At 37.5% G+C, this 14,911-nt stretch overlaps 1 protein-coding gene across 1 annotated transcript; it reads left to right on the forward strand.

Annotated features, from left to right (window-relative positions):
- The first annotated feature begins 4,046 nt into the window (after positions 1–4,046).
- Positions 4,047–9,616, forward strand: LOC141592037 (uncharacterized). Its single transcript, XM_074412591.1, has 4 exons — positions 4,047–4,259; positions 4,561–4,695; positions 8,232–8,419; positions 9,122–9,616. The coding sequence occupies exons 1-4, from the start codon at positions 4,201–4,203 to the stop codon at positions 9,307–9,309; spliced, it is 570 nt and encodes a 189-aa protein (XP_074268692.1). The 5' UTR covers positions 4,047–4,200; the 3' UTR covers positions 9,310–9,616.
- The last annotated feature ends 5,295 nt before the right edge of the window (positions 9,617–14,911 follow it).

Here is a 14,911-nt window from a genome sequence, read left to right on the forward strand (position 1 = left end):
CGTCAATCTACACAGAGTGAACCGGTCCTGTTGTTGGTCTGCAAGCCAGTGAAAGGCTTTTCTGCAACAAAAGTGAAATATTGAAATACAGTAGCGAGTTATGACGCGACTGAGAGCCTTTCCTTGGACATTTTACCATCATTAAGAAACTGATTTAAGGGATGTCAAGGGTAATCTACCCCCAAATTTGTCCTAAAAATACAATAAATTAACAAATAAAAAAATCTGAAGAGTAGCAATCAATGAAAAGAGGTATTTTAGAATACCTCAGTTTTTAGGGTTTTGTTTAGGGTTTAAGGATTAATGGAGGGTACCAATATTTGAACCTTAGACATTAGTGTTAGAGTGTGTGACTCTTAACCACTAAGCTCAAGGTATAATTGGTGATATAGATAGTTTATTGTATGCATAATATAGAAATTGTTTTAGGAGCAAATTGTTTTTTTTTTTTTTTTTTTTTTTTTTTTTTTTTTTGGTGCGTAAGAGGGGCAAAGCCCCGAAATTAACTACGAGCTATTACACGGGGAATAGCCACCCCAAAAATGTCCTCCCTAAGAATAGGGCTTAACTCACTAGAAGGAGAATCTAAATGCGTAATTAAAGTACTAGAATTAACTCCCTTATTAGCAAGGAAATCTGCAGCTCTGTTTGCTTCCCTATATGAATGCTCCAGCTTGATCCTCCAATGGCTCTCAGCTATTAAATCTTTGCATCTTTTAACTATGAATTTTAGACTGTTGCTCACTAGTTGCTCTTCATTGATGAGATCGACACAGGGGGAGTTATCCATATGAATGAGAAGCCTAGAGATGTGGAGAAGCTTTGCTCTCTCCAACCCGGCTAGTAAGGCTAGGAGTTCGGCTTTCATTGAAGAGCAGACTCCACAGGAAAAATAATAAGCTGTAATAAAATTACCGGTCTCGTCACGAAAAATTCCTCCTCCACCTGCTGGGCCTGGATTACCTTTAGAAGCTCCATCCGTGTTTAATAAAGTCCACCCGTGGGGTGGAGGTAGCCAACGTATAAAGATTTCCGTGTCCTGATGCCGTGGCGATGGAATAAAAATATTATGATGGTCAAAAGCATGTTTTGTAGCCTCGAATTGTTGATAAAGAAAAGCTCGAGGGTCAATAGGGTTCTCTCCATCTCTACCAAAGACTACATTATTTCGCCATCTCCAAATCCACCAGCAAGTAACTGCAAAATAAATAGGCCAATCCGCAACAGATGTCTCCACATCGTTACTAGCATTCTTAGCTAGCCAAGCAGGGAAGGACGAATTAAAGAAGAAAGAGTTGGCCGAGTTAATGCCAATTAACTGCCAAATTTGTTTTGAGACGGGGCACGAACGGAGAAGATGCTCAACGGTTTCTTCACCCCCATTACAACGGGGACAAAGGGGGTCAGATCCCATATTTCTTCTTACCCTGTTAACATTTACCATCAAGCGACCATGTGCCGCAAGCCAAATAAACATACGGATTCTTTGCTGAACTGGTAATCTCCAAATAGTACGCCAGACAGGAGATTCAGGATTATCGCCATAATCAAACCCTTTCAAGTAACCTAGAGCGGATTTTAAAGTAAATTTACCTGATGACGTTCCCTGCCAATAAAGAGAATCTTCCAAGTCCGGGTCGTTAGCTAAAGAGATAGACGAAATTCTTTGAAGAATATTCTGTGGTAAAAGGTCTGCAAATAAATCCCATTTCCATCCATTTTGTTCACACCACATATCGCTAACTGTTGCACCCAAAGAGACTTCGGGAATAGGAGCTATATTATGGTCAGATAAGCAAATACCATCAACCCAGGAATGATCCCAGAAAAGGGTTCTTCTGCCATTACCTACCGCGGTGGCTGTGCCTCTCACAATAGTTTTGGCTTGTGCCGAAATACCAGACCATATATTAGAGGAATTCTGTTTAGATTGAAAGATATCAATATCGCACCTGTTGTTGCAATACTTAGCTCGTAAAACTCGCGACCATAGACTTGTGGGTTCAGAAAGAACTCTCCACCCCAGCTTGGTAAGAAAGGCAGCATTAGCTTGTCTTGCAGAAATAATACCTAATCCCCCACAGGACTTTGGCTTTTGAACTGTTTCCCAATTAATAAGATGAATAGACTTCTTATTTTCGTCACCACCCCATAAGAAACGACGAGCTTTTCTATCAATCGAGTCACAAACTGTTTTAGGAATCTTCGCTGTCTGCATACTATAATTAGCTATAGTGGTCAAAGTAGACTTGACTAGTGTATCCCGTCCAGCCAAAGAGAGACGTTTCGTCGCCCACCCAGCTAACCTTGAATTTAGGAGCAAATTGTAACAACTCCATCATTTGGTTATTTAAAACATTTTAACCCAAATGAATGGAATATGAGTAATATTTATCTTTCTAATTTGGGAATATTTTCAGTTGTTTACCTTTCTAATTTGGGAATATTTTCTATAAGTTATTTGATCATCCATCTCATCTTGATCCACTTGTCGTCCAATAATTATATCTACAAATAGTTTTCTCCTCTTTCCTTGATTTTTATGCGGAAACCGAAGCTGAACAAATGGTCGGACGGAGAGGGTATCAAAGCAATAAATGTACAAAAAAAATGTAGGATTAAAAATACCTAATTGACAAAATTAAGGTTGATGAGAGATTATTAAAGGGAAATGTCACACATTGATAAGAACTTAATTTTTTTGAGAAGATAAATTAGATTTTTGGATTAGACTCCATTTGTTAAGAATTTATTGATTCATTATTCATATTTAGAGGCTCGATTTATCATTTAAGGTTTTAAAATAATGTGTTGTGATGATTACTAGTTTTATATAAGTAAATACATTAATGTTTTTCTTGTAAATTACATTCAGTGGTGGAGTCAGGGAGGGGCTAGCAAAGGCGGTCGCTCCCGCCGGCGTTTGAAAATTTCGAAACTTTTATTTAAAATTTTCGAATTTTTTTGAGGCCCCTTATAATATTGCCGTTTCGCCCCCGCTGACTTACATTCCTGGCTCCGCCACTGATTACATTTGTACATGCATTTATTTATTTAGAGCGAGGATCCTATGTCCCATTTTTATGTCCTATTCTATGTGTCACTCTACTTATCTTTTGACACATCACTTGCTGTAAATAAAAAATATACATTAAATATATTAATGTGTTAAAAACTTAAAATGTGTAAGGAGTGAGATATAGAATGAGACACAAAATGAAAAAGTGATCCCAGATTCCTCACTGATTTATTTCAACTAAGTTCTTCTCCATTTCTTTCTCTCTATTTCCTCTCCCAAACCTATTTAATACTCCCTCCTATTCAGCCTATACTTCCCCTTTCGTTATAATACTCCTCACATATATTAGAGAAAGAGGAACTATAGGCTGAATAGGATTGAGTAATATTTTTCTCTCCACACCCCATTAAACCTTTATTTCCTTACATAAATTTTGAACCGTTCAATATTAGCAAGATGCAATCCGATTCGTTGATAGAAAATGGCCTCTTCATTTCTTTTTAGGAAATGGAGAGGATCTTGACTCGATTTATTTGTGCACTATTTGTGTTTCTTTATGTCTCATCCATTTTCATTTGTTTGATACTTTGAGTTTTGACTCTCAAATCGCAGTTATAGTTTGAGCACTAAAAATTGGGAGAGACGATCTTTCAATGAGTTATTGAGAGGCCAATATTCTGTACCCTTTTATTTATGTTTCGTAACCCTTTTGTTATTGATCGTGATATAGTAATTTCGTACCTATTTACATAATAAATATACCAATTTTATCTTTAATCATGAGTTATACCTATTTTATTACCTTTAGTACCACTTTTTCTTAAAATTGTAAAATAATTTCTCAATAAACTTATTGAGAGACCTCTCAAGAGACCTACAAAATAAGATCATTTAACCGATAAAATTAATGAACGCTATAAATAAGATCACAATCGAAACTAACTACAAAATTTAGAACGCAAATACACATATTAGTAAACTGTTAAATACCGCCGAGTACAACTTTAATCTTATATATGTACAACAAAGAAAACCGAAAAATAAAAAAAAACAAAACAAGGCAACCGTAAACCGTGATGAATTCTTGATTCATGACTGAAGCCAAACCAACCAAAACCCCAAAACTCGTATGTGTAGGGTTTTAGCCCACAAATTAAACATCGATTTCTGATCAATCAATCATGTTTAGACGCAAACTTCTTTCCTTTTTCCGGATTTCCCCATCACCTCAATCTACTAAGTATGATTTTTTTTTCTCTAATTTAATCCCATTTTTTATATATATTTGAGTTCATATATTCTGTGTTTACTCTTTAATTCAACAATTCTTGCTGTTTTTTTGTCAATGTTGAAGACCCATTTAATTATTGTTGATTATTAGCTCAAAGTTAGCATTTTTTTGGTACCCATTTGATTTTGCTTCTGAATTTTGACTTTTATGTGTTGTTCTGAAGATTCTGTGATTTGGGTTTTTGTTAGAAATCCTCTTTTTTGTGTGAATCAATTGATTTGTAATTTTGATATTTTATTGGTTTCTGCAGTGCCTCAAAGCAAGTTGATGAAGAAAAGAGTAAATTTTACGGGCGAAAGGCGGTGTCCACTGCATTGATTTGTCTTACAGGTGGTGTTGCTTTGAGTGCCATTGATGATCTTGCCATTTACCATGGCTGTAGTAGGTATGTTACCTCTGTGCAAGATGTTATTCAATCTTCTGAAATAAGAATGTTGTATGGGGTAAAATGACTTTCTAATAAGATGATCTTGTGACCACATTGATCACCGATTAGCCCGTGCATATGTTGTTTGCAAGATGATCTTGTGACCGCATTGATCACTGATTAGCCCGTGCCTTTTCACATAAGTTTAACCTAAATTCTCAAATAAGAATGTTGTATGGCGTAAAATGACTTTCTAATAACTTATGCACCTCATTTATTACTATCAATAAATGAGCTGCATAAGCTATTATAGGGTCGCTGTACTCCGTACAATGGTCTTACAGAAAACAAACCGTAAGTTTAGATGCCGTTTCTTTCCGCTATGTAGATCAATGAATTTTGAATCAATACGCACGAATTAGGAATCCGAATTTTGTGGAATGATGGCACTTGGCTATAATTTTTCTGAAATATGCTTTTATTTTGAGCGAACTGCGTATTCGTATCATGAATTCGAATCAGGGTGTTATTGCAAATCTAGTAACCTTGATTATTGAACTGCAAGTTGCATGGGTGTATAAACGAGAGTAGAAATTACAAACAGATATCTGTTCTTATGTATAATATAGTAGATAGTTTGATACTGCTTCTCGATCATATTGCATTAAGCAGTTTCTCCATGGTGGATTAATTAATGTTCGATTGTTTGAGGTAGTGCTACGTTCTTTTTCTTGAATGAGTTAGTGGGGAAATACTTATAATATCACTTCTTTTTGTTATTAACCCTTGATATTGAAGATGCATATATTTGCATAGCATTTCAGCTTATCGGCTAAATCAACTATACTGTGACAGTGTGACTTCTTTGTTTGCAATCAATTAGTTTCCTTCAGAATCCTGTTAGGCTCAGTTCAGTGGGCATGCACAACTTGCAGCCGTTGGACACAATTTTGTTAGAATTCTCCAACTGTGACTCGCATGTGCCTCTTCTTGAAAAGATTTTCTAAGAGCCCCAGGAAACTTTACCGTTCTACTTAGAAAATAGCGAACTTATTTAGAGAGAAAGCCAATTTTAATGATTTTAATTGAAAAATAGGGGGATGTTGGAGATGCATAGGATATGTATGGTGTGTGTCCGTGCACGTGGTTCATGTGTGTTTATGTCCTAGACTCCTAGCTTTAGGTAGAATACTTAATATAGTTGAAATTGGTACTGAATCAATGGAGTTTGTTAGTATATCTTTGTAGTCATTTATACTATAGGTATTCTACATTTGTACATTAGTACACCCTTTAAAAAGATAATCTTAAGTCGATGATTTTAATGGGTGTACTGTATTAGGAAAAGTTCACCTTTGTACGAAATGTTATTGAAATTTAAGTAGCCTTGTCTATGTTGCCTATGCGTAAGCCCAGAGTTGGCTATTTATAGGAGTGGTATGTATTATGTTGCTGAAAACTGGAAAACGCAACTCGTGGTATACGTCATAGTTGTTAAACTCCCAATCCGGATCGTAGGATCCAAGACGTGGTGACCGATCCCGATCCTAGGTAGGATCTTTATTTTGTAGAATCTTACGATCCACCTTGTCTCAAATTTTTCTAAAATAGAATCTTAACCCGATCTTACGATCCTACGATTATGCGACTCGATCCTACATAAATAACATTTCCATTTTTTCGGTTATCATAACTTTATATATGACTTTAAGATAGAAAATTACATAAACTGAAATAATTTGTGGACACATGATAATATTGTAGTGTTTTCAGCAAAAAAAACGAGATTTTAACATAATTTGATGACATATTTAAGTAAATTAGTTAATTTGTAGGATCTTACGATCCTACGATCCGATCATACCGATTCGATCCTAGTAACTTCATCGATCCAAAATAGGATCCCGATCCTAACAACATTGGTATAGGTATTTTAGATAACATAGACAATAACCTGGTTGCGACTAAGATAAAGCACCATAATAGTTGCATATCTGTAGAATATTAATGGATGGGATGGCGACATATCTGTAAAATATCTTCATGTGTATAACAACAATAATAGTCCAACGTCTCAAGGCCTCTCCAGCCCCCGCAAATGGCGGGGTAAGAGGGACCAGGTGTGCAGTGTTACCTATGTGGTAACACAGAGTGGTTGTTTCATAGTGACCTAGAATGAGAGTTGCCTCTAGCATTGCATCAAATACCAATACCTTTGCAATAAAAAGAAGTGCAACTATTTTATCGAGTTATTTTGCTATCAGCTGAGTAATAGATTAATAGGAATATTTATAATAGTTGGGCCTCAACCATCACCTTAAGGTTTTGGTTGAGATGGTTATCTATCATGGTATCAGAGCCAGAGTGACCGGAGGTCACGGGTTCAAATCCTGGCAACCTCAAAACCCCTCAAAAAACTCGAAGTGGAAACCCAGCACACGGTACGGGGGAGCCGGTGCACAACTAACCACTCTTCAAGCCCAACGGGCATTTGAGTGAGGGAGCGTAATAGGAATATTTATAATAGTTGGGCCTCAACCATCACCTTAAGGTTTTGGTTGAGATGGTTCATCTATCATAGATGATTAATTGGATCAACAGTTTTAATCAAATCAAAGAGAAAACTTAGCTCAATGATGCCTGATTTCAGATGTTATATTATGGTGGAAAATACCGCTTTAATAACCTCTTCCTCTATTTCTGGGATAGTAAAGGGTGAGGGCCAGTGAGCTTAGCAAATGTGGAGATTGTTAGACACTGAGATTTGTACATGCAGTAACTCTAGCACAGTTTCAAGCCCTTGGGCCTCTCAGTAAGCTTCCAGGAAATGCTTGAGAAGAATAAATATGTAACTTTAGTGAACCTAGGCTTGTGTCATCAAGAGAGTAGAGAATCGTGAGGCACTGGCGCACTGCTGACGTTTGAAGCCTTAAATTTGGTAATGACGATCATCAACAAACAAATCGAAATATTTGGCGTCTTGATTTTGTTTCCCCTTTTACATTTGTTTGTTTAATGGGTTCACCGACATTTGAAGCCTTAAACACCCCTTCCTTTTTCAAGTTTGGAGACAGTCGAACTCGAAATTCCCCAGAACATGGAAAAGAAGCTAAATAAACAGCCGTTTAGGACCAGAGGACACCCAGACCAAGGACCAGTTTCAGAAGACATCAAAACTTGACTCAAGGCCAAACTTAAATATCTCAGACACAAACTTGATTAAGACAAACACCTTTGAGTGACCGGCAAAGTTCCTTTCATATCTGACTGTGGAATAAAAGCTTATAGGCTTTGGTAACCTGTACTCAGTAACCTCTCGTGTGAAAGTAGCAAATAGTTTGATTAATCTTTTTAAGAATACTACTCCCTCAATTCCAACCAATGGTTTACGTGGATGATTTTGAAAAATATAAACGATTGGTTGGAATGGAGGTAGTAATAATTTAGAGTACTTAGAGCTTCCTGCTTTGTTTTGTAGATGAAAAGATAACGTAACGCACTCACACCATCATTTTTAAACTTGTTTGACAAATTTGTCTGTTTCTGAATTTCAGCAAGGCCATGGAGAAAGCCAGTAAGAATCAAGAAATTATTCAAGCAATAGGCGAACCAGTCGTGAAAGGTCCTTGGTACGATGCTTCACTTGCCGTAACTCACAAAAGGAAATCAGTGTCCTGTACGTTTCCAGTGTCAGGACCGCAGGGCAATGGCGTTCTCCGTTTGAAAGCTGTTCGCGATGGAGGTTAGCATGTGTATTATTGTGTGCTTGTCTTGTTAGTTTGTACCCTATCTATCTCTACCCCTTTCCTAATTCCCGTGTTAGATGGAATTGTAAATGATCAAGAGACAAAAGGTAAGTGGGTGGAGAATCGCACGAGTATACCAAGGCTGGTCCATTAGCACAATTACATTCTCATTTGATACGAATGGCCATAGAAGCAGGCCAAGCAGTTATTGAGGCGCTAAATATATTTTATTTTTTTTCTGTCCTGATTAGCACGGGGGTAAAATTTGTCATCTTGAATGGAGTCTAAATACTTTATTTGATCTTGGAATACGATGGAATAAAACATAATGACTCGCAAGCCTGACATGCTCTTGTCATATTGCACTCAGTTGATGCATTATCCTCATGGGTCATACAAAACCAAAAACACCCCTGCCTTACGCACCAAGGGGAAGCGGGAGCGGGGTTGAATCCTGGGGTTAAGTGTTCATACATTGACCCCCTTTTGTTTCCAAAGTCTGCCATTGTAGCCATAAGCGGGAAGTCGTGGAGAAATTTTGAGATATCAATGTGTTGTTATGCTGTAAAAGAGAGAACTAGGTCACCAACCCAGTTTGTTCCTCAAAACGTCTGTAACTCTTTCGTAAACTCATGAGTTGTGACTCGTGTGATTCAGCATTATCAGCTGCCTGACATAGACATTGTTGCGTTTGACAGATGAATCATGGCTATCATTTATTCGTCCACGAAATTTCGACATCTTAATACTGGACGCTGTCCTGTACGTCCCAGAAAACGAAGAGACAAAAAGAAGTGTCAAGATTAATGTTTCAGATAGCATCTCTTCTCCAGCATGTCAAGACTGCACGAAATGTCCAACGTCTCCAAGTCCTAAGAAGCAATGACTCCTTTTTGCTGTTATCTTCGATACGCAGAGGAAGAAGTTCCTCCATAGCCACAGTGCCCACAGATCAAGTGAATTCAATAAAATGGTTTATATTTATTCTTTCTAATACGTACATGAAATTCATTTGGCCAAAATCTTTACTTATATGGATTTTGTTGAACTATATACTCAGTAGTTGTTTAGTCAGATTTGTGGTAGAAATACTGGAGAAATTTTTAGTTTCGGATGTATTTTGTTGAGGTGTGTACATTTATCATTACACTCGTCACAAATTATTGATACCAAAAATATTAATTTATTTTTCACGATGAGCCCATCTTTGTTAATACTCCGTAAATTTTATCCAATTTACATGACAGCGATAGACGTTTATTAGCAAGTGTTTTTGTCATACCTACCAAGTTAACAAGAACAATTTGTTCAAACATTCGAGTCGCTCTCATTCATTTGTTTTAAACAAAAATGCAGTAAAAACTAATAAAAATCCGGAAAAATACAAGTTTGAGCGAATCAATAGGACGGAACTTTGAAGTAAATTTGATGTAACCCTAGAAACATGGGAAGCTCATATGAATTGGTTGAATTTTAAATGTTTTCAATTTAGTGTTTAATTTATGAAACTTTTATGACATCTTTTATTCCAAGTGTTATTTTACATTATTTCGGTATTTAAAAAAAAAAGTAAGAGTGATTCTCACCAAACTAAAAGTCCTATATACTCCGTAATAAATTGATGATCACATCAAACTTAAAGATGGGATATAAAGAGAGAGGCACTTTGTCCCCTTAAAAAGCAAGTATGATTAAACCTTGTTTGGCAAACTTGTTTTGGAATCCGGTACCCTTTTTGCCATTTGTGTTATGTCATTGAAACACTTTTGGTGATAACTTGAGAACTTGTATAGTTGTATATGGACTAACATTTGGGAGTCTTGGCACTCAAACTTTGGTTTAATCATTCCAATGAATAATAAACCTAGAGCTTGTAATCCGATCGGAAATTATTGTTTTGATGTGGGTTATAGGTTTGCGGGTTGTTATGTCTTTCTGGTTGGGTTAACTATTGTGTCGGATTGTACCGGGTTTTATTTGGTTACTGTCTAGTTTAACTTATAAATTATAACTTGTCCGTACTAATGTTGTTAAAATGAGGAATTATATTTTGGAATAACTCTTTTGATAAATCAAGTCGAACCGTTATAAAGGAATCCAATTCCAACCTCATACCACTCATGTATGGTTCCTGATTCTAAACCCATATCTATGCATGAAACAAACACCCCCTAAAAGAGCTATATTTTTTGATTAATTATTGCTTCACAAATTACATTTATAATGAAGAGTCTTATTAATTAATCTAGTCTAATGCCTACATTTAGGCCTAGAAATTAGGAGAGAATAAAGCTAATTGATAAGTTGGCAAAGAATATTTACATATTCTAATACACTCTTGTAGTAGAAGTGGGAGGACATATGTTGAGACTAGAGCGGAAGTCGTGGAATAGAGCCTTCGGTAATCCTTTGGTGATGATATCAACAAATTGGTAGTGGAAAATTGGGAAGGAACATGAAGAACTTGAACTTGACCGAGTGTCACTTCTTTTCGAATAAAATGGATATCCAGTTCTCGTTGTTTGGTACGTTGGTGGTTCAATGGATTGTCAGATAGGCAATTGGCGTTTATGTTATCACAATATACAGTCGTTGCCTTGGATATAGGGTATTCAAGTTCAAGGATTAGGTTTCATAGCCAATAAGATTTGGCTACGACATTTGCTACGCCACGATATTCTGCTTCGACACTTGAGCAGGATATGGTGGTTTAGCGTTTGGAGGACCAAGATATTAGATTATCACTTGAATAAACACAGTAGCCAGATGTCGATTGTCTCGTGTCAAGGCAACTTCCTTAATCCGCGCCACTATAGGTTGTCAAAGTGCTTGTGGATGAGACGGTAAGATCGAGGCCATGAATCTTAAGATACGTTTTAATGCACTGAAGTGAGCTTCGCGAGGATCATGCATATAAAGTCATATTTGTTGATTCGAATAAGAGATATCGGGTCTTGAATGTCAAATATTGTATAGCACTCGCGAGGTTGCGATAAAAGGATGGATCAACGACAAGTTTGCTACTATTAGCTCCGAGCTTGGTATTTGTATCAACTGGTGTTTGGGAAGGTTAGGAGTTCGATATTTTGGCACCAGCAATGATGTCCTACATATTTCCTTAAATAGAGAAACACCCAATTTTTGTGTCGAATGGCTGCCACACCGAGAAAGTAATTTAATAGACCGAGGCCAGTCGGTGAAAATTCAGATTGAAGCTTGTCAATAATATGCTACCGCAATGTGTTTGAGGAAGTTGCAAGGATAATATCATCAACATACAAGATCAAGTAAGCAATGTTTGAGCCTGACCGAAATATGAATATAGACTTGTCAGATTTGCTGTGATGAAAGCCAATAGTAGAGACATATGAAGCAAAACGTTGGTACCACGCCCTTGGTGCTTGCTTAAGACCGTATAATGATTTTTAAAGAAGGCATACATGGTCGAGGTGATGACGATCACGGAATCCAGAGGGCGGGTGCATGTATATCGTTTCAACAACATTACCGTGAATGAAGGCATTCTTTACCTTTAATTAATGGACGGGCCACCTTTTAGACATGGCTAAGCTAAGAACGGTGTAGATGGTTGTTGGTTTAATGACGAGACTGAATGTCTCGTCACAATTAACACCTACTTGTTGAGACCTGCCATTGACAACAAGACGTGCACTGTATCGCTCTAAATCACCATTAAACTTAAATTTATGTTTGAATAGCTATATACATCAGGTTATTATTGACATTATGGGACAGGGGAGCCAAGACCCAAGTCTTATTTTCAATAAGAGCATCGAATTCATTGGTCATGGCTTGTTTCCAATCGGGGTTGTTAAGTGCTGTGACTAGGCATTTCGGTATATTGAGGAAGGCTTGGTGGTGACACAAAGATCAAACACGGATTTTCGCTTATAAAAACCGTGTTGGGCACGAGTTGTCATTTGGGGGGAAGGGTGGCGGGGTAGACAAGGCAGGCGGCTGTTATAGACTCAGCATTGGGGACGAGCCTGAGTTGATCTGTGGTGATATCATAACAACTGTAGATACCTCATTTCTTCACCTCTCGCAAACCACCCGGTGATGATTGGGCCGCATGTTTGGTACGCGGAACGATTTGTGACAGTTCGTAAGTTTATCTTCAAGTGATTGCTCAAACATTAATGTCTACCTCTTAGTTGTCATCTACGTGCCGATACGGTCGTTTTGACAGTAATTAGAGTACATTTGGAGTCCGGGCCTAAAACCGTCTCCATTTTCTGATAACTGTTAAATCCCGAGTCAGAATGTTCTGGAATGTTTCAGATATTTCTATTCCATATTTTATAATTATTTCACAATCTTTATTCTTTGGTAAACAATTTCCCGTAATATTCGTACAAAATATTAAGGAAAACCAAATTATTCCGTCCTTCTATAACTTAAACACGGAAATCTTTCTTCCTTCCCAGAGGAAACCACTTGGGAACAGACGCGGCAGTCTGCGCCTCTTCCAAGAGACGCAGTGACTCCTGCGCCTCTTCCCAGGTCCTTTTCTGCGTATTTTTCGTATCTTTTTCATATCTTTCCGAGATTGACTTCCAAAGACTCTCCGAAACCCTAATTCCTTCACGTGATTAGTATAAATAGGAGCCTTCGCTCCTCATATTTCTCACGCGAGTGTCCGCCCTTCTTTTCTCCCTTTGCATTCTAGACCTTTGTTCTTACTTTTTGGCGTCTACGTGCTTGAACATTCGACCACGTAAGCTCGGATCCTTCTGAGTACCAGCCTCGTTTGCATGACCGACCAATTTGACCAACTACACAATCAATCAACTTAATTAATCCAATCGTTTTTTCCTCTTACGAGGGCACTTTCGTCTACATTCGCGTCGAGCATCACTAATCGATAACTTAGTGTAGATACCTCATTTCTGCATCTCTCGCAAACCACTCGGTGATGATTGGGCCGCATGTTTGCTACGCGGAACGATTTGTGACAGTTTGTAAGTTTATCGTCAAGTGATTGCTTAAATATTAATGTCTACCTCTTAGTTATCATCTACGTGCCGATACGGCCGTTTTGACAGTAATTAGAGTACATTTGGAGTCCGGGCCTAAAACCGTCTTCATTTTCTGATAACCGTTAAATCCCGAGTCAGAATGTTCTGGAATGTTCCGGATATTTCTATTCCATATTTTACAAATATTTCATAATATTTATCCTTTGGTAAACAATTTCCTGTAATATTCACATAAAATATTAAGGAAAACCAAATTATTCCGTCCTACCATAACTTAAACACGGAAATCTTTCTTCCGCAGGAGGAAACCACTTGGGAACAGACGCAGCAGGTGCTGCGCCTCTTCCAAGAGACGCAGTGGCTGCTGCGCCTCTTCCCAGGTCCTTTCCTGCGTAATTTTCGTATCTTTCCGAGATTGACTTCCAAAGACTCTCCGAAACCCTAATTCCTTCACGTGATTAGTATAAATAGGAGCCTTCGCTCCTCATATTTCTCACGCGAGTGTCCGCCCTTCTCTTCTCCCTTTGCATTCTAGACCTTTGTTCTTACTTTTTGGCGTCTACGTGCTTGAACATTCGACCACGTAAGCTCGGATCCAGTACCAGCCTCGTTTGCATGACCGACCAATTTGACCAACTCCACAATCAATCAACTTAATTAATCTAATCGTTTTCCTCTTACGAGGGCACTTTCGTCTACATTCGAGTCGAGCATCACTAATCGATTACTTAGTTCATCTCGTTTCGTCAAACATGTAAGTCTGAGGGTGTAAATTCTCTCTTTTATTATTGTTATTTACTTTTTGTATCATCAATTGTAAGGTTTATGTCGAAAATACCAATTAAAACCGATTTCTAAAACCTCGTTTAAAACCCTTTTTACGGATTTTCAGAAGACAAACCGTCGAGAAAGGATGCAGCAACTGCTGCGCCTCTTCGAAGGAGCGCAGTACCTGTTGCGCCTCTTCGTGAGGCTGCCGCAGTTCCTGCTTCCTTTCTTCTTCCTTCGTCCTCTATAATTCGTTAAGTATTTGTGTTGTTTCGTTTGTTCTTTAATTCTCTGATAGCATAGCACAATAATTTCACATGTATATTGTTTATCATTCATTAGCCCATAATTCATCATTAAATCCGGCTTAAATCCCAAGTAATCTCATATTTGCGGGTTTTCGTCATTAAATTCAATCCGGGTTGTAGAAATTCGATTTGTTCATATTGAGTTTCTGGAATTCGATCCTTTGATAAATTTTCATCTGTCTATTGTCATATTCGTCATTAATTTGTCATTAATCCATCATGTTTAGTTTATTTCATTCACCAATGTCACTAATCAATCATTCGTTCATGTAATAATCCGTCTTAATTCCGTCTTAATTCCGTGTTTTATTGTTTTATGACCCTTAATCACATGTAATTAACCTACTAACCACTTTCATCCGAGTAAATAATTTAATCAATCATTAAATTTACCGACGAGTATTAACAACAC

This window comes from Silene latifolia, chromosome 7 (genome assembly GCF_048544455.1).
Source record: "Silene latifolia isolate original U9 population chromosome 7, ASM4854445v1, whole genome shotgun sequence".
In the NCBI taxonomy this organism is placed as follows: Eukaryota; Viridiplantae; Streptophyta; class Magnoliopsida; order Caryophyllales; family Caryophyllaceae; genus Silene; species Silene latifolia.